General features: G+C 28.0%; 1 protein-coding gene across 2 annotated transcripts in view; it reads right to left on the reverse strand.

Annotated features, from left to right (window-relative positions):
* Nucleotides 1-300: 300 nt before the first annotated feature.
* Nucleotides 301-21,651, reverse strand: part of LOC130664284 (trehalase-like) — a 62,597-nt gene continuing 41,246 nt past the window's right edge. For both annotated transcript variants that reach the window (XM_057464171.1, XM_057464172.1), the window contains exons 5-10: nt 21,210-21,391; nt 16,883-17,129; nt 14,634-14,874; nt 12,818-13,017; nt 2,335-2,505; nt 301-401 (exon numbers count right to left, since the gene is read on the reverse strand). In XM_057464171.1, the coding sequence (XP_057320154.1) occupies nt 2,383-2,505; nt 12,818-13,017; nt 14,634-14,874; nt 16,883-17,129; nt 21,210-21,391 (993 nt within the window). In that variant the 3' untranslated portion in view covers nt 301-401; nt 2,335-2,382. The remainder of the gene's footprint in view (nt 402-2,334; nt 2,506-12,817; nt 13,018-14,633; nt 14,875-16,882; nt 17,130-21,209; nt 21,392-21,651) is intronic.

The following is a 21,651-nucleotide window of genomic DNA, read 5'->3' on the forward strand; positions in this document are numbered from 1 at the left end:
GCAAAGTGTGAAAAGTATTATCGGAACGTTAATTAAATGTCATTTTATTGATAAAAGAAAATTAAACTTTTATTAATTGTTACAAATACTAATTAAATATAAATTAACTTTTTTTTCTTTCTTGGAATTTCGCTACCAAACACAGCCATAAACTAATTAGCTAATTGTAGAATTAATTGAAATACTGATCAAGTTTTCATAAATTTTAATTAATTAATTAGTTTAGATTCCAATAATTTATCAAATTATTATGTTGACAATAATAAAATAAATTTATATAATACTTAGGTTTTTTATAAAAATTTATTGTTTTCATTTTGCTAAAAAGTTTATCGATCTTTGTAACCATCCAATTTGTATAAAGACGTAACACCAGTGAAATATGAAAATAAATCTTGTACCTAAAAAAAAAAAAAATAAATAAATAAATAAAACAAGTGTATGATTTATTTCATAATTTTAAATATCTTATATATTAAATGGAAGAATATAGAAGCAGAGTACAATAATGAGAATAAATATTTATATATATATATATATATATATGACAATTCTCGATGAAATCGATTGTATATAAATATATAACTTTTATATCTCTTAAAAGCAGCTTATTTTTAAATTCAATGATATTTTAACTCAATGATTCTATTGTGGTTTGTCTCAATAAACTATAAATTTTTTTAAAAATAAAAGTTGCAATTTTTTCGCAGCTTTAATCCGTCAGCACTCCCGTGATTTTCAGTGTCTCACTTGCGCGACAGCGACATCCTATAAGTTGAATAGTGTCCTGTGAGCAAAATGCTCATAACGGGAGTGCTGACGAGTTAATAATTCAATAATTGTGAAAAAAAATTTTTTAAAATTATATTTATTTAATGTAAAAGCAAAAAGTAGTTTAAACGTTTATTTGAGAAACTCCATGAGTCATGTTTTTTACGAAATTTTTTTTTTTATTTAAAATTCGCGCTTTTTTGGGAAATTAATTTCAAATGTTGTTTTATTGTTCACTGTTATATGACTAATTAAAATGTTTAAATTAATTATAATTTTTTGTAATTTCTGAGTTTCAGAGTTTAAATACACATTTAATACTTCATTTTATCAGTGTAATAAATGATTTGAGTGGAAACATTGAAAAAAACAATGATTTTATAACTTTTTTCCGTTTGGTTGAGAAACCCCATAAGTCAATTAACTATTAATAATTTTTTTAAGTAGTTTCAGTTAAAAAATTAAATTTTTCTTGTTGGAATCTTTTCCAGAGACGTGAACATTATTGTATTCAATTATTTATTTATTATTTTAATGTCAAGCTTTTCCAAAAAAATGTTTTTTGTGTTTCCTGAAAAATTTTGTTTTCTTGACTTATGGGGGTTCTCAAATAAACGATTCAGTTGATAAAGAGATAAATTTAATTTTTTGAACTTCCCGCTAAGAAATTCGAAAATTTCCAAAGATAGAGAAATTATTGATTTCGATTCAAATTTCAGATTCAGTTTTCGTCAGATCTTGACGTTTTGTGGTGCAAGGAAACTATTCTAATTATTTCCGGATAGACGTCCAACTGTGTGTGTGTGTGTGTAAACTTTTTTTGTCCGACGATATTTTTTGAAACGAATTAATCAATTTTTTTTTTTTTTTCCGGCAATCGATAAGCTCATAGACTTAAAGCTGATTAGAGTTTTTAAACTCGATGGCCGATTAGTTTTCTAGTTATTTAAAAAATCAAAATAAAAAAATGTTTTTTTTTTTTTTCATTTGTTGCATAGCTTGTAAACCACTTGACCGATTTGCCTCAAAATTGAATCAATTATTTTTTCAGCAAAATTAATTTTTTTTTCGGTTTAAGAGTTTTTCGAAAAAATATCCAAAGAATCTTTTTGAGTTTTCTGAGCTCGAATACCGCGGAAAGTTTTGATTTGAAATGAAAAATTATTATTTTTTTGTTTGTATTGCAGAACTTAATTTAGTAATTAATTTCTCTCTATAATATTTCAAAGAAACGTTACGAAAGCAATACAAAGATTATTGGATTTATAAATAGCTACAATACTTAACAAAGGGAAAAAAGCGTTAAGTTATGCAACTTCAATCAGTTCACCGCACGCTTTTATTGGTAAAGTTTTTTTTTATGAATAAGCGATTAAGGTCTTAATAGTTTTATTAATAAAAACATTTGCATTTATTGATTTTCTACTGATTGAGTGAATACATAAGTAATTAAATATAAATATCCTTTAAAAAAAAAAAAATCGAAACTATTTTTGGGTATGTAGTAAATAGATATATTTTTTAATTTGATTTATTATAAATTAAAAAAAAATTTCAACTTACAATTAAAGTTATTTATCGGTAGAATCGTAGGATCAGGATAACGATAAGTTATGACTTAGCATCTGGATATGTATCAAGGAATTCAAATACGATACCATTCGTCCATCCAAAACCAGCTTGCACATCGTATTCACCACCTCCGCCGTATTTTCCAGGATCGATGGCACTATACTGTAAAAAGAAATCATGAATAACAATAAAAATGTTTAAATAAATTTTCGAAATTCAAATATTTTCACTCCTTTATCATCCTAAGAACCCGAAGTCCCTACGTAACTGCCTGAGGGTCACTAATAAAAATATTTGATATGTTTTTGATGAAATTTAAAAAAAAGTCCTTGATCTAATCATAACCGTTTTCAAAATTTTTTATTTTTTTAACATAGTTTCAGATATTATTTATTTTATTATTACAATTTTTGTGATAAACGTTCTTATGGCTCGGCGAAAATGTGTCACGTTTAAAACTACATTTCTCCTAGACGGCTGTGGCACATTTTCGCCGAGCCGTTCTTATTTTTCCTAAATCTTATTGATTTTTATAATTGTAGTTGTGAAATATTTCAAGAAATTAACAACCGCTAACTTTTTTTTATATTTGTTGCCTATTTTTCTTGTTATTTTTTCTTCTAAAATATCTTAAGAACAATAAAAAATATTCAACTGCTTATATCTTATGAACAGTGCGTTTTAGTAATATATGTGTAATGAACAATTTTGTAGAGGACAAAATTTTCTAGAAGATTGGTCGTATGCATATTTTTCGTACGATGAGCCGTTTTTTCACTATTAACAAAAATATATGAAAACAGTGAAAAAATTGACTTTCGGAGCTGATACAATCGACACGGATCGAGTTAGAGCAAAATCGTCCTATTGACTTTCAAAAAGCAACAAATACTCTACAAATAGAAATGGTTTCAAAACGATAGCTTAAAATCCAGTGAAGTTACAGCGATTTACAAAAAAAGTTATTCGATTTACATGCTTTTTAAATGGGAAAAATTTTAAATAAAAAAGGAAGTACTTAAAATTAATATGGGGTTCAAACTTTAAGGGAATTTTTTTTTCGATGTTTACAACGATATTTAGATGTGTCAGCGAAAAAAAAATCTTTGACTTTTCCAAAGCATCCTAATATGTATACACATATATATATATATATACAGAAAAAAATAGGAATTATTGGTGCAAGAAATATTTCGTGTTATGAAATGAAGTCGAAAATTTTCTTAGGCTTAGAAAAAATTTTTTGTTACCCCAAGAATATTTTTGTTTCCAATACATAATGCAAATATTTTCTTAGAGCGATTACAAATTTTTCGCGTCAAGAAATCCTTTTTTTCCGTATGTATATATACTAACAACGATAAATTAATCTTGGTTTTACCTAAATCTCAGATTGAAAAGTTGGCGCTTAATATATTGAACTAATTACCGCATAGAAACATCCGAAACCATAAAATAAGTCACAACTTCAAGTCAAGACCTTTTTAAAGTACTAAATTTACCCAATCCAATTTGTTTTATCCTAGAAATATAAAGCTTTGAAAAAGTTTTTTTTACTCTCTTAATAATATGTTAATTGAAATTTCAATTTAAAGAAATAAAAATAAATAATGACACTTTAATATTTTGAGAAACATAATTTTTTTGATATTTTCATTATACTAACAAAGTAGTTTCAAATAAAAATAATCACATAAATAAAAGTAAAACTATATAGTAAAATTCAATGCGATTTGGAAGTTCCGTAAAGTTTTTCTTCGATTTAAACTCATGTATGTACATATTTTTGTAGTCCTTTGTAAACTTTACGTAATGTTCAACATCTGAAGGATTTTCTGTAATGATCTAGCGTAATACCATAAAAGCTTTTATAAAACTTGGAGGTATAAGATTACTTTAGCAACCTCAAAAGTTTACTGGGTTATTATACCTATTATAATGTATATATGTAAATTATTAAACCTCAAGTACATTGTAGAATGTGATTGAAATTAATTATTCAATTCTTAATCAAATTTCCTAAAATTGTATGGATTTAAATTTCATAATTATTATAAAACTTTTTAATAAAACATATTTTTAGTTTAAAAAAATGTATACACATATAAATGAATGAGTTTTTGAATTTAAAATGTGATAATGATTAAAAGAAAACTTTTTTTTTTTTTTTTTTACTAAACGAGGGTTGTAAGAGTATCGATCTTTGCCGAGATGGTTTGGGAGTATAAAAACATCTGTCAGCTTTCAGTACTCCATTTTCGAGAATGATGAAGGTGTGAAAAATAATAACAAGTTTAACATTAAAAAGAGATCGTTCCTATCATTAATAAAATATTATTTAATGCATTTTTTTTAAGTTCCCGCTACGAAAATTCAAAATTAAAAAAAAAAAAGGGGAAGCTATTGATTTCGGTCCGATTTTCGAAAACCGGGTTTTTAACAGATGACGTTTTCAGGTCCTAAGAAGCTATTCTGACTAATTTCGAGATGATGACCGAGTTTATGTATCTGTGTTCGTATGTACGTACGTGTGTATGTAATTGTTCTATAATTTGAACAGATAAACCGATTTAGAGCATTAAGGTGGCATTCGAAGCGGCTTATTATTCCTACAATCTAAGCAGAATTGAGCTTAATCAGTACAGTATGTTCAGAGTTATTTGAAAAATCAAATTTCAGAAAAAATGTTTTTTTAACCTAATTTATAAATTACTTGATTGATTGATTCCAAAATCTATTCAGCTCTAAAACTCTATAAGCCGCGTCGAATACCACCTTATTTACCAAGTAGTTTTTCCTTCATTTATTACTTTAATTAACGATGAAGTGTTTCAGAAGATTATTGTTATTACATAAATGTTAACCTCAAATGTAAGAATTTATCTTTTCAAATTATATTCTCTCATTTGTTTTACATGTTTTTTTATTTTTTTTTCCTCTGTACACAGCTTGCCTGAAGAAGTTGTAAATAACAACGAAACGTTGCAACATTTGAAAACGTAACATTTGTTTTTACCCTTGGTCCACGTTCCTGATAACTTTAAACTTCTTATTTACCAAAATTGAATTATTTGTTTTTAATGAAATTAAAAACGATTACTTGATTATTTCTAAAAAAATTTCAGCGTTAGAGACTAAAAGACTGCGTTGAATGCCGGAGTGACAGTCGTATCACTTACGCCAAAAAGTGGTATACGACTATAACTCTGAATTAGTGACTAATAACTATTTGCTAGTGAATTTCGCTAATTTACTTTTAGAGCGCACCTCACGGAAAAAAGAGCAGTTGAAAAATTACAGTTTCTACAGTAAAAATAGGCCTTCCGGGCAAAAATCTTTAAACATTAAAGCTTGAACTGTAATTTTAGAAATTTGTTATAATAATAAAATTAATACAATTTTAAGCAGCAAATTTTACAGTTTAAATCGACAATATCGAGTTTGAAACTGCTCTTTTTTCCGTGCTCGAACCTCAAAATCGGTCTATTAGTTCAAAAGATATCCAGCGATGAAATATTTAAAAAATAACAATTGTCCTAATTTTTCCTAGATAACTCACTATATAATTTATCAAGTGTATCTAAAATTGAACCGAGTCTACCATTTTATAGTCTCTTTCGATCACTATAGATTTATTTGAGTTCGAGGAGCCGAAAATTATTTTTGAGCTCGAAAATAGCGGAAAGTTTTGGGGTTGGCCCGCAGAGTCAACCGGCCTTCAGATTTTTTTTTTAATAAAAACATAATTTGGATTATCTATTGAAAATAAACCCTGCAGAGTTCATTGTGAATGTTTACTTTAGAATTTAGATCATGAATAATAGTTGAAACATTATATCTATAGAAAATGAGCTGGAATATTATACACTTGACTGCTGATGTTTCAATCAGTCAGTTGTATATTATTCAGACGTATATTTGCATATATGAATTGTAGAGTCTTATATATACTCTACTTCAATGAATAGAACTCATCTTGTACTTGCTTTTTAATTACCCTTGTATGTTTGTCTCCTATGAAATAAGTTACTAATTACGTTGTCATAAATAATGACGTTACAACAAGAGTTGATTTGTTGGAATAAGTTTCTTTTTTTTTTTTTTTTTTTTAATAATTATTATCAATGTAACATATTTTCGACCAAACAAAAGTATAATGATGAAGGTCATATAATGTTTCGAGCTATGGACGAACTAATTAACTGATTTGCTGTTCATTGATGGAAAAAAAAATAATTTTTTTATCTAAAATGAGAGAATGATCCCAAGCGAAATAAAGAAACATTGTTCAATTTAATGAATACGGCTTTTAATTACAGTAATCCATATGATAAAAATAAAAAAAATTTGTCTATTTTTTATTTAATTAAAAATTTTTTTTAACATTTAATTGAATTTGTTAATTGTTTTCATGATATATGAAGCTTTTCTTTTTTAAATGAAGAATTTTGTTATTTCGAGAAAAATATAAATATAAATTGAAGGAATGACTGGCTAACAATTGTCACGCTCTTAAATCCAATGAAAAATGAGTATTTGTCGTGTATACTTAAATTTAATTCATATTTATTTATAACAGGGGTTATCAGTAATTTCGGCTGAGTATTTTTTTGAAAACAAGATCTCTAAATACAAAATACAGACCGCATATTGATGCACTACTATCTAATCAAGCGAAGTGCCTTTTAATTGTTTGATAATATTCGTTTGTTAAAGAGAAACACTCGGCCAAAGTTTCCATTTACTGCACAAGTGCAACCAAGATAGTACCGTCCGTGGATTTGAATGTAATAGAGAGAAAAGTGCGAACGCCTCTTAACGCAAATAAAGAAGGGATAAATAAGTTGTTGTTTTTTTTTATTCAATTTTTTAAACATATCTGTATTTTTACAGTAGATTTCTTAGAGATTTATCTATCGCATCTGTCCCAATGGTAGAATTTTCAAAGAATTTCGCCATAGTCTATCATAATTCGTCGAGTTGGTTCCAAAAATATCGTTGGTTCAAAAATTTATATCTGTGTAACATATCGCGTCTCATAGCGACGATAGCACCCACAATTTTACACGGATCTTAACCCTTCAGAACTCTCGTGTTTTTTTAGTGTCTCACTTGGGCTACAGAGACATCCTATAATTTGAGTAGTTTCAGAGAGCAAAATGCTCATAACGAAAGTGCTAAGAGGTTGATGAAACTTAACAAACTTATTCTATAAATAATTATCTCGGTTAGGTTAAGTTTGAAAATGAACAAAACTGATTGACTAGTTTAGAAATGGTGTAGATTTGAAATTCCAAAAATAACGAAAAATGCCACTTCTATGTCATTTTTCGTGAATAACTTTTTTACGGAAACATTAAGGCTTAGTGTGTAAAAAGAACGCCAAAGCTGATGAAATAAGCTATATTTTTCTTCTCGTAGTTATTGTTTTACGAAAATTTTCCGAATTTTAATAACAGTTCAAAAGTACATGATTGCTTTTAGTGTTAGGGTAAAATTGTCATTATCACATCTTTGAAAGTTTTTAAGAAATGATTAGGAAATTTTATATACTTATCATGTAGGTGATTTTCTTCATTCTGATGAAAAATTCAGAAAATCAGTTAAGTATTTGAGAAATGGCGGTAATTTGAAATTTTCTAATTAATGAAAATACACGGTAAGAAATGCATGGTGTTCAACACCATGCTGGTATGGTCTCAATTATACTGTATGGTACTGGAGCTATTGCATTGCTCACACGTATGCATAGCAGGCACGGCGAAACAGCATGGCCCTGAGACCCATACTACAATGCCGAGGACACACTGCTACTAGTTCTTCCCGCCTTAATTTTTAGCGTGCCAATCAATGTATACTATCGTATTACCGCCAAAATTATATAGATGTAGTTAGACTAGGCTTATCTGCCAGAAGCATTGTGGATACGGCAACGCAGTATGGGCCTGACGGCCAAATTGACATTGCGGCGTCCGCGACAACTACTGCCAATGTTACTATTCCCGCAATGGTTGAATCATCTATGCATACAATTTTACGGCCTATAAAAATCTTCGATACCATACAGTATGGCGTTCACGCCCATACTGGCATAGTAATATCCGAAAAATATTTCTCACCGTGTACTGCTTCTGTGTTTTTTTTCTTCAAAAACTTTGTAACAGAAACATCTATCTCTATTATGTAAAAGTAACGTCAAGTTGATAGAGTAAACTATGTTTTCCTTTTTTTTACTTTTTGTTTTACGATAAATTTTCTAATTTTAATTAAAGGCTCAATGGCCTTTTTTCAAATAATTATAATAAGTAAATTTCTTACATTATTAACATAATTCATGAAGATTGAAAATATAAACTTTTCAATGTACAGAATACCTTATTCAGCAAATTAAATTATAGATATTGTTTGAACAATTTCATAAGTATCTACTAGAAGAAAGAAAGAAAAAAAATGAATATAAGAGATTATCGATTTGTATTAAAGCGCAGACTTGTTTAAATTTAGATCGAACGATAAACGACACACTTGAATATATGTTTTTTTTTATAAATCACTGCATCTATACGATAGCAAAAAAATTTATAGAGACATTCTCTCATTCATTGTTTTGTACAAAACAAAAAGGATTTATTATTTAACTATATATATATACTGAGGTATTCATCTAAAGTTAATTACGTTTATTCATGTAGAAATTATGAAAAGAAAATATTTTATAAAAAGTTTACGTTATACTATTTGTCTAAAAAATAAAAAATAAACTTTTATAATTTTTATTACTTTGAAGTTTTTTTATTTTATAAAAGTTTCATTGCACAAGAATTTAGCGCGTGAACGTTTTAGGAATGTTTTATTGTCCCGAGCGAGTAGTGAAACGAGTTAAAGAGACTCCGTGGTCGAACTTTTTCTGCACACATTATAACATATACTCATATACCCAACATATTGTGAAACATATTAAAAAAAAAAAATAAAGTTTTATTTTAGTTTTTTTGGGATATCTCCATTTAAAGCAATTGACAGATGTGCACTGAGAGAAAAAAAATTTTTCGAATCGTTGTATTTTCTTACTAGTAGAAATTGTGTTGTTAAAAATTTTGGTTACACGACAAAATATCCATGTCAAAATTATCTATGAATCTTAATATTGTAACGAATGTGAAACTGATCTTTAAAATGTTTGAATAATTAGAAAATAAATACCTTCTTTTCTTGTTTTATAGAAACGCGACTAGAGTCAGTCAGTCATAATTTGACAGCATAACAGCATACATCTGTATATTTATAAGCTATATCTCTCTTGCCTTACTTTTACTGCTGTTAATTGTGATGTTATTATTTCTAATTTAAGTGTGTTATCATTGTAGTATATAAGTGATAGTAATTTAAGTTACCACTTACTACAATATCTATATCAAAAATATGCATAGTTATGTCTCAAGACGTAACATCCACAACAAAGTTAATGTTATATAATTATTTGGCCTTTTTTTCAGGAATTTTGTGTAAATTTTATGACTTGTGAATAATTTTGATGTGGAACCCATACTCTACTAGTCCGATAGCTCGATTTAGTCCTGTCACAAAAAATTTTCAATCTAATATATTTTCGGTGCAAAAGTTTGAAGATTTCATTCAAAGTCATTTTCTTAATCGAAGGAATCTGAAATCAGGTCAAAATATGCCGATCTACTTTTTTTCGAAAATGTAAATAAATTTCGATTTTCTCCTGTCAAGAAAATTCTTTTTTGAGTTAGAAATGAAATTAATAATGCAATAATTTTTAATAATTCATTACTTGTGAAAATATTGTTTTTACAAAAGTTATTTTTTTTTGAGTGTGTAAAAATTTATAATTTTTTCAAATTCTTGTCTCTTTTGCAATCAATGAAAGTATATATCTTTAAAGTTATTTCAAAATTTTAATAATCAAATGTTAAAGGGAATCTCAGATAGAAGTTTTTCGAATAAATTTTAACTAACGAAATTCGAAATTTGGAATTATAATCTTGACAGTTTGAACGCACGTTAGGGAAATGGAAAGTTTCATTCAAGCTTAGGTTTGGTTAACTTTCGAGATCGATCAGCTGAGTATAGTTTAAGTTATCTACAAAAATGAACGTAAAGAAAATTTTCAAAAAATTTTATTTTTTAGATAACTTGGAAACTACTTAGCTAATCTACCTAAGAAACAAATCAGATTTTGGTTCTGATAAACCCTTTTGATTGCCGCAAGGGACGTTTTAATCGGTTGATTTATTTGCGATATATCCTAGGACAAAACTTAGTCTACACACGATCACACATACGAACGGCCTTTTAAAAAGAGCCAGAAATGATTCTTCAGACTGTGAAACACTTACATTTGTTTAAAAAAAGAGCTCTGAAAATCTGACTGAAACCACTAACTTCCTTTTTCTTTAAGATTTATAATTTTCATTGCCGGAAGTTTAAAATTAAGAGTAAAAAAGTTAAGTTTTTTTTTAATATGTTTAACTGTCTAGATTTATTTGCAGCAAAGTAATTTATTTTTCTTATCAAAATGGATGAAACTTTTTTTTCTTTTTTTTAAATTACCAAAACAAAAAGATTAAGTATTTATGTCAAACAATACTTTATAAATTTGTCCGTAACCCGGGAAAAAAATTTAGACCCAAAAAGATTTAATTAGATCACCGGAGGTATAATTTTTAATTTCTCGCTAAGAAAATTGATAATTTAAAAAAAAAAGGAAGTTATTGATTTCGGTCCGATTTTCAAAAACCGATTTTTAATCAGATCTCAACGTTTTAATGTCTCATGAAGCTGTTCTGACTATTTTCAAAAGGATGTCCCATTATATGTATGTGTGTATGTATGTATATGTAAATATCCTATAACTTGAAGCGACTTCATAATTCCTAGGTGCTGTGAGAAACTTAGCTTGATCGGTACAGTACATTCCGAGTTATTCCAAAAATAAAATTTTTTGAATATTTTTTTGAAAAATGTTTTTTTTTGATAACTATTAGTATACTTGCATGGGGAAAAATGTTGGCTCAAAACCTACCAATTTTTATTATGCTGTCGACCGAACTTAAAACAGAAAGTGAAGCATCCAAAAATTTATTATGCTCTTACGAAAAATTATTATGCCGCATCACAATTATTATAACGTATGGAAGTAATTGTTATTAAATCTTATCGATAAGTCTCTCGCGCGTAGTAAGTATTATGATACAGCATAATAATTTTTCGTATGAGCATAATAATTTTTTGGATGCTTCTCTTCCTGTTTCAAGTTTGGTTGACAGCATAATAAAAATTGGTAGGTTTCGAACCAACATTTTTCTCCATGTGATGGATTTTCTTAAAAATCTAAGTAGCTCTAAAGCTCTATTAGCAGCGTCGAACGCCGCCTCAACCATTAAAATCGGATTAAATGTTTAAAAGATATCGTTGTCGGAAAAATTTCAAAAAAGGGTTTTTTTCTAATAAACTCAAAAATCACAAAACTGGTCGATTCTCATAATGTTCTAGCGTTAGAAGCTAAAAAACTACGTCAAAACCTGCCTTTAACATCAAATTTGGTTAATTAGTTCGAAGGATATAGGCCATGAAAAATTTTAGAGATAACAATTTACTTAATTTTTTTCGGATAACGCATATTGTAATTTCTCATGTTCCAAAACTCATAGCGAGAAATTTCGGGCTGGCCCGCAAGGTCTATCGTTTTTTTCCGATTTCTTAATTCTGGATCTACAATTATTTTTTCAAATCTACTTAGACTAATGTAGATCTGAATTTATTAAAAAGTTTTTTTTTTCAATGTATGGTACTGCAATTATATTTCATGAAATTATTCACTCTAAGTAGCTTAATAATTTCTTATGAGTTTCCGGTGAATAAGCGCGTAAATAATTACAATTATTTCTCAGTTTATGACTCTATAAATATAAGGAATCCTGGGAATTTATTTTTCCTGAATAATTTTCTCATAATTGTATTCATTTATTATTATTATTTTTAATAATGATAATAATAATAATTTTAATTGTCTAATTTAATTATAATGAAATATAATAACGATGTAAAATATGAGTGAAAAAATAATATTTCAGTAATTTCAATCTGCAATAACAGTATATTTTATTAAAATAAATTATTCAAAAGTTTTCTGGATAAAAGTATTCAGTTGCATATAAGAATTTAAGTTTTCCTGTTGCATGTAAAGAAAGACCTAATGTATTTAATTGCCAATCATTTTTTTATTGTCATTGATCATTGACATTTAATGTTTAATAATTAAGGTAATTGATTTATGATTTTTAATTAGTTTATGTTTTAGATCAGAATAAATTTGCCCTATCAATTAAATTTTTACTAGCTAATTTAATTTCAATTCCATTCATCAAACATGTATATTAATTTTATATACTTTAAATTTTCAATAGAAAAAAAAAATATAATATAAATAATTAAAAAATTTTCTTACCTTTTCATACATTACTCCACCCTCTTGGAAACCAATATAATTGGCCTTAAGCCACCTCATTGCAAGCTCTTTAGCCATACTGAGCGCTGGTTCAATACCAAGGTTTCGGAGTCCTTGAACCATAATTGATTGAAGTGGTGGCCATGCATTAGGCCAATCCCATTGTTCACCAGTATGAGTTAATGATGTCGGTGTACCGCCTATTTTATCAATAAAAACAAATAGAGACAATAAATGAGTTATTATATAAGAAATAAAGACATTAAATGAAATATTTTTTAAATAAATTAGCAACCTGCCATCCTTACGCGTGACTGCTGGGTATTACTACTATACGAGTTTTTCTACTATACTTCTTAGTATTGAATGAATGAATGATACTTATTTTTCCGATATTTTAAATATTGATAAAATAATTTTTTTTGTTGGAAAACCTGAGAGACGCGACGATTTGCTGCTGGCGCGAGTAAACTCGGGCGTCGACTTTGTTCGGGTTTTCTGCGATGTGTTGCCGGTTACTATCAGAGGTTCATTTCTAGCTCATTTGAGGGGTGAGGGGGGTAGGATTTTAAACGCGAAAAAAGGCATATTTTGAAGATTTTCTTTTGTAGATATGAATAATATTGGTTTATTTATTTCATATACATGATAAAAAAAAACTCTTATTAATTACCTAGAGAAACATCACCTTTTAAGCACATTTCGATTTTTTCGTTTTAGATGACCCGGTACACAGAAAAAAAAAAATCTCGGCTGAAGGTAAATATTCTTGATTCAAGAAAAGTTTTTGGAGACCTAAATTTTCTCAGATAAAGTAGAAACCTTCTCCGACCAAGACGATTTTTTTTAACCAAGACAAATTCTCTTGGCTTAAGAAAATCTTGACTTGGTTCCCGAAAACGTTTGTCTTAAAAAATATTTTCTTGACTCAAGATAACTTTTTTTTCTGTGTAACGAGTTATGAAGTTCACCGCATAACAACTTTTTTTTCGAGGCACCTCCAGAGATTCGCTGTCATAGACTACTTTAGATGTCATACTATAACGTGTATATGAAATAAATAAACCAACATTATTCATATCTCCAAAAAAAAATCATGAAAATATATGATTCTGAAGTTAGCCGACGTCTAATAAGTTTTGAATAATTTTTCAAAACGATAAATTTAAAAAAAAAAAAAAAAATTTTTGAAAAATTGCACCTACAGTTTTTTAAATTTTCTAAATGTGCATATTCTTAGTTTATTTATTTTTGTAATTTATTTGTTAAAAAAAAAAAAACGAAAATTGTTGATTGTCTGTCAATTTCAAGATCATGGAAATATGCCTTCTTTTCGCCTTTAACCTCCCCCCCCCCCCCCTCAATTCATCACTTTCTTTAATACTTTTATTTAATAAAAAATTTTTATTTTAGCAAGAAAATTCTAAAAAGAATTACAATTGTCGAGTGTACAAGTTTGTGTGGTTTTAATTTTTAAAAATCGTAGTGACGATACTTGGTAACATCGCAATATTAAATACATGGCGGCGGACGGAGGGTAAACAGAAGGCTAAGAATTTCGTATTTTGAAAAATTCTACATCGCCTCAAGAAAAGACGTTTTAAAACTCTCATTGACTTTACGAGCGCAACAAAACTAATCCCGTTTATTTCCGAGTGTGAGAGGTCCGGTACCGTTTCAATTTAACATAAGAATGTTTTCCCTTGTAAAGATATGGCTTGGAAAGAATTTTTCTTATTTTCTAAATAATATAAATTATAATAAAAAAAAAAAAGATAATTTATATGAAAAGTATAGATGTAAGTAATGAACTTACCCATGAAACTATCGATTCCTTCAGCTTTTAAGTAATCGACAACTTTTTGTGCATAAGTTGATGCATTTTTACGATCAAAACTACGAGTATATAGCGGGGTAAGATTAGAAGGATAAAAGAATTTTCTTGGACGTCCATTTTTCATGTCATAATCTAACCAAATACCCAGCTCTTCGTTCCACAGAATATCATCAATCGCGTTCTGGTAATCAATCGCAATATTCCTGTATTTTCTCGCTTTCTGTGACAAAAAAATTTTTTTTTACTTTAATAAATTACGGTAATAATTTTATAAAAATAAAGTATGATATAATTATTTATATTTTAAAATGTTAATTGAAATATATTTTGAATAATTTATTATATATATTTTAATTGGACTACAATTTAAATTTTTGATGTGTTGCTCATAAGTATAATATATCATGTGAGCTTTTTTCTGGTGAATAAACATGTTGGTTTACATATTATTGTTGTTTTTTTTTACTTTTCTTTTTTTTTTTCAAGAATAAAAGGGAATGAAAAATTTAATGGAATGAGGTATACTAAAGAACGGAAGTTAAAAAAAGCCGAGGGACAGTAGAATCATAGTGATTTATATATGTATAGTGAAATGTAAACAAAGATTTTAAAGTCATTTTATTTCTGCGGTAAAATACTTGAATAATTCATTTAGGCAAGCAAAAGTTATCTAAGAAAACTACCTCGTATTCTTATGACGAGCAATCAAAACAGAAAAAACAAATAATTTTTGCAAAAACAATATTTTCATATATCCACTGAAAAAAGTTAGCGATGCCGTCGTTGGCTGGGCAACATTCGCTGTGAGAACTATGTCTTTGATTCTAAGCTACTTTGATATTTATTCACTAAATTTTCAGTGGTTGATTTAAAATTATTGAAGGTCGAATCAACTCGTAAATAATTGAATCGATGGAATACTCTAATTATTTCAACGTTACATAAATTTCAATGGAAAAGAAAAAATTATCGAGTTAAATAATAAAATTATTTGAGAAAATTACTAAAACAAACTGAGTAAATTTAAATTTGTTTGAGTTGATGAAGTTATGATTATTTCAACAATTGCGCTTTTATTTTAATAGAATTTATTATCCCTGATTAAAAGAAACGATTTGCAATGTTAAATGTCCATAAGAAGGGCGATTCAAAAGTATTCAAAGTATTCAAAAGCATTAAAAAGTATTTAAAATTTTTTTTTCTAATCGTTTTAAATCGTTTCCTTTAATAAGGGATTCAACTCAAAATATTTAGAACCGAGTTAAATAATTATTTTGTGTCAAAATTATTCTTCACTTCAATGACTCCTAAATTTCCGCTTTAAGAATCGGACTTTTCAGCGGCAAATTTCAATTTCTTACACGGTGAGAAATATTTTGCGGATATCACAATGCCAGTATGGGCGTGAACGCCATACTGTATGGTATCGAAGATTTTTATAGGTTGTAAAATTGTATGCATAGATGATTCGACCATTGCGGGAATAGTAACATCGGCGATAGTTGTCGCTGACGCCGCGATGTCAATTTGGCCGTCAGGCCCATACTGCGTTGCCGTATCCACAATGCTTCTGGCAGATAAGCCTAGTCTAACTACATCTATATAATTTTGGCGGTAATACGATAGTATACATTGATTGGCACGCCAAAAATGAAGGCGGGAAGAACTAGTAGCAGTGTGTCCTCGGCATTGTAGTATGGGTCTCAGGGCCATGCTGTTTCGCCGTGCCTACTATGCATATGTGTGAACAATACAATAGTTCTAGTACTATACAGTATAGTAAATAACGCCATACTTCTGGGACTCGTTACAATACTGTCTTGGAATATTTCACATACTATTTTAGTATCTGTCTTGAGACCATACCAGCATGGTGTTGAACGCAAAAAATGACAAGTAATATAATGATAAAATGATCAGTAAATACTATCATTCTAAATATAAATTCTTTCATTCATAATTGAAACTTAAATATTAACACCTAGATTTCGGGTTATAATTTTAAACACTAATTTTTAAAGTTTATTTTTTTCTGTGTAGGGAGAAAATTACGATGTTTCTAAAGGCTATTTTTTCTTTCAATTACAAAAGCAAATAATTGTTTATTAATTATTACTTTTGAAATTCCATTATGTGTTCAGAAGATCCATTGGATCGAGTCAATGATTGTTAAATTGAATTTTTGTGAAAAGAAAACCTGAATTATAAATCACAAGTACGATACTTACCACTTCATTTCCTAAAAGCTGGTTAAACTGACTCAAGAGACGTGCATTACGTTGGAGAAATGCATTAAGATCGACTGGAATAATATTTCTCGTTGAAATATCTGAAAGATTTCCTAGTCCTGGTCCACTGGGGATAAACCAACGTGACGAAAAGTCCCAACCACTTTCAGCACCAGCTTTTATGTCTTCATAAAAAGTTTTACGACGTTCGATACTGTCAAAATTCTGAGCTTCCTTGAAGTCCTCACTGAAATATATACATTTTAAATTTATAACAAAAAAAAAAAACTAAGTTTCAATTCAATAATACTTTTTTTTTTTATAAAATGAAAATGAAAACTTCCTATATTTTATTATTATTTTTCGTAATAGTTTTAGTAATTGAATGGATTCTAGAATTATATTTAACGATAAATGTATAAATTCATGGCTTTTGATGTCGGTAAATAGAGAATGCCGGAGGGTAGTAAAACAACTGTAAAACCCGGATGATGAAGACATTATTAAAGGATCTCCTCTGTTTGTGTGAATTCACAAGCGAAGTAATTCAAAGCCTTTTATTTTAATTTAATTAATGATATTTTTTTTTTTTTATTTAAAATTTTATGAACTAAATTATAAGATTGCTCGGATGTATGATAGTATATTTTTTAAATGAATATTAAAAAAATTTAGATATATTCATCAGATTATTTAAAAACATGGTATAGTGATAAAATAATTTCTATCTCAGATTCAAAGAAAGCTTAAATTTTTTTAAGAAAAAAATCACTTCTTTTGCATGATTGAATTTAATATATTTTCTTTTATTAAAATTACATGCTGGGTATTAAGGTAGTTCACTCGCAAACCGACTTTAAATAAGAATTTCATGTAATTGAAATATGATATCAAGGTAGATGTCCTGCATGTAGTTTTAAAAAATTAGAATTTTTGACCATTTGTAAGGCGAGATATTGATAATCAAAGTGAACACAGTTAACATGTAGTAGCTCGGAATAACCTAAAAAAAAAGTCATATCTTCACGTATATTTCAAATTATTTTGCTTAAGAATCTTTCCAAAACCTAACAGATTATAGAAAAAAAAATTTCGAATTTAAAATTATTTAAATAATCATTCTACTGATTAGTAAAAAAGTTATAAGTATTCAAAGAAATCTGTCTCACAATTTCAAATTAGAAAAAGCGAGTAAGCGATATCAAGTAAAAGAGGAAGCAACAGCGAGTGAGAGAGTAAGCAATAGTACACACTATAGGTCGCGAGTGAACTGCCTTCAATGAATGCTTTTCATCAATATATTAAAATTTTTTAAAAGTTATTTTTGTTGACTAAACGAATTTAAAAATGCGACGAAATACGCGCAGCTTCTAATTCTCGCGCTATAAGCGCGACGTAGCTTCAGAGACAAAAAAATTAAAGTATTAACAAACGTATGTTAGGTCTTGAATTCCTATTTATTTGATACGGTATTGTGACAAATGGCAATGGTACATCTCTCTTAACCCGAGGCATAGTGCTTCCCACGCAGTAAAAATTGCCGGGCAAGCTAGCGCGAATAATTAAAATTTAAAAGTATGACCTCATTCCGCTCCCTAATTTTTAATTCTATGGCCTCGGAAAATCTTAAAAAATTCAGGATGACGCGTTGCCGCTTTTATTTTTACGAAAATTATTTTGGTGAGTAAAAAATAAGTAAAAAAAAAAATTTAATCATTAAACTTATATTTATTACACTAACAAGAATGATTCAAAATTATGGACAAATGACGTCTGATGATTTTCTTTTAATGCATGGGAAATTAAAGTTTTGCACACCTCAAGCGCGAAGCGCCGAGCGTGCTCTAAGAACGGTTTTTTTCGGCTATATTACTCATACAAAAATATTTCTACACTCTTTTAATTACACCAAAAAAGTTTAAATTTTATACTAGCATATAGAGAATTTATTAAAGAACGATTTGAACCTAATATTAAGTTGCTTCCTTATTTTATTAATTTAAGATGACTTATTTTAACTCTAGAAACCAGTGCTGTCAATTGTTATGTATGAAGCTTCGTAAACACGATAGCTCTCAATAGACACAATTAATCGGCCTAATTTTTTTTTATTATCTTTGTATTTTTTATCACAAGAACCCTATTGAAAATCTCTATCTAAGTTCTTTTAGTTTAATTGCAATTAATTAAAAACGTAAAACTGATTATTCACGAAAAATATAGCTGCCATTTTTTTTTTTTACTATTTTTATTTTTTTCATTTCATGTCTCCATCAACTACTGGTGGCAGCGCTAGCGTAATAGTATAGGTTTGAAAAAAAAACAGCGACATCTAAGAGAAAAAGGCGGGATATTTAAAAAAAATGTTAATCAAAAAATATTAAATTGAAAATAATAAAAAAAAAATCAAATTGATAATTTATAAGTTGAATAAAAATTCATAAAAAAAATGAATTAATATTATAAAATAAAAGTAATGATTAAAAATAAATTGAGCGATTGAGGTGTGCACTTTTGGATTTTCCATTTTTTAATTTTATGATTTTACGGTTTTTATCAGGGGTTGTCAGATATTTTCAGCTGAGTTTTTCTCAAACAAAATCTCTAAATACAAACTACAGACTGCGCATTAGGGTGGACGTTAAAAATTAAATTTTCTCGGACGCCCCATAAAAAGTTTCTTTTTAGTGGAAAAATACGTGGGGAAGTTGGTTTTTCCGTTATAAGTAAAAAAAACAAGTGCTGCAGGACGATCAAAGTTCATTTTTCGATGCAATCGCGTTTTTTTTTAAATAACTCATGAAGTATGCAGATTAAAGGAAAAAATCATAGGAACAATTTCATAGGAAATTAAATTTTTGACAAAAAAGGTCATGTTCATTTTTTTTTATAAAATGTGTATTTATGAAGATATTTTGAAAAAACTTTTTTTAGATCTGATGAATTGAGCGTTCTAAGGATTACAAATTTTGAAAACAACATTTTTCTAAGTACATAGAAACTATAACATGCATTAATGATTGATATGTTACGAGTTATGAAGTTGTCTGTATTTAAGAAAAAACGTTATTTTTAACATTCGTTATCCTTTAAATGCTTAATTGACAAGATCTATAAAAGTTTTTTCAAAATATCTTCATAAAAACACATTTTATAAAAAAAATGAATATGACCTTTTCTGTCAAGAATTTAATTTCCTACAAAGTTGTCCTTATGATTTTTTCCTTTAATCTGCATATTTCATGAGATATTAAAAAAAAACCGCGATTGCATAGAAAAATGAACTTCGATAGTTCTGCGGTACGTGTTCCTTTTACTTAAAAAGAAAAAACCAAATTCCCCACTTATTTTTTCACTAAAAATAAGCTTTTTATGGGGCGCCTGAGAAAATTTAATTTTTAACGACCATCCTACTGCGCATTGATGCACTACTGTCTAATCTAGCGAAGTGCGCTTTAATTTTTTGATAATATTCCTTTGTTTAAAAGAAAAACTTGGCTAAAGTTGCTGATTGCTGTATTAGTGCAACAAAGATAATACCGTTCGCCCACTTGGGTGTGAGAGAGAAGAACTAAGAACGCCTCTTAATATGAAAAATATTGATAGCATGTAATTATATAAAGTAACAAAAGGTTAAATATAACTCATTCATAAGAAGTTTAAAAAGGAATAAATATAAAAATTATTATGAGATGGGTACGTTTGTATTGTGAATATCGATTTATATTGAACGACTATTTTTATATTAGTAACAAAGTTCGAGAGCAATAAAAGCTAAAAATAGTTTTATGTAAAATGTTCAATACTTCAATAAGTCATTGAATGAAAAAAAAAAAAAATAAATAAATAGACGATTGATTATTTAAATTTAAATCATAAAAAATAATTCGTAATTAGTTCTTACTCGCGTTCTCTAAGAAATAAATTTAAAAAAAATTGTCAAGTTAGAAAATAACTACAGGCATTTATTTATTTTTTAAATACTCTGTTGCTATCGAGAGAGATAAAAATGTTATTTATTTGAATTGATTAGCAAGGCTGCGAGTATGTGAATAAATTTGAGTTTAAATTCATTTATCTGTTGGTACACCACAAAATTACGTTACGCTGCAACGATTAGTTGATAGTTGACACATAATTAATGGTCATTGACCTGGATTTAAAATAGTTAAATTAATAGTGATTTAAATTAAAAGGCCAGCAGTTCAATACTAACATAAATCTATTATGTACAAAAAGTTATTATCGTGTTTTAGAACATGATATATAATTAGTGAGTGCTGATAAAATTGTTGGAATGACGTAATATATATTTAACAAAAGTTACCGATAACTTTCCGGACGTGGGCCGTCACTGTTTACTACATAGCGTGCCATTTTATGAGTTTTGTTATTCTTCGTGACTTCAATCGTTTTTTCTCGTATAAAGAAAGCGAATTCTTTTTCAAGCGTTAGTAGATTATCTGATAGGAATTTTATATCACCAGTAGCTTCTATATACTTTTCAACCTGAAAAATATAAAATTTTATATTTATTTATTTATATTCAAATACAAAATAAGAAATTTTCGAAGTGAATGAGGATTAAATCCGGAGTGAATTCGGAGCAGATGCAGAATAGATGACTGTGTATTCACACTGCAAAAAAGTGCGGTGGTAAAATTGAATAACATCGGTGTAGGCGGTGTAATTTGGTAGTGTTAAAATACCGGTGTAAAAAAAATCCACGTATAGAAATTAGAAAAAAAAAAATGTCTTCCATGTAAAAA

The sequence above is a fragment of the Microplitis mediator genome, chromosome 2 (genome assembly GCF_029852145.1).
Source record: "Microplitis mediator isolate UGA2020A chromosome 2, iyMicMedi2.1, whole genome shotgun sequence".
NCBI lineage: Eukaryota > Metazoa > Arthropoda > Insecta > Hymenoptera > Braconidae > Microplitis > Microplitis mediator.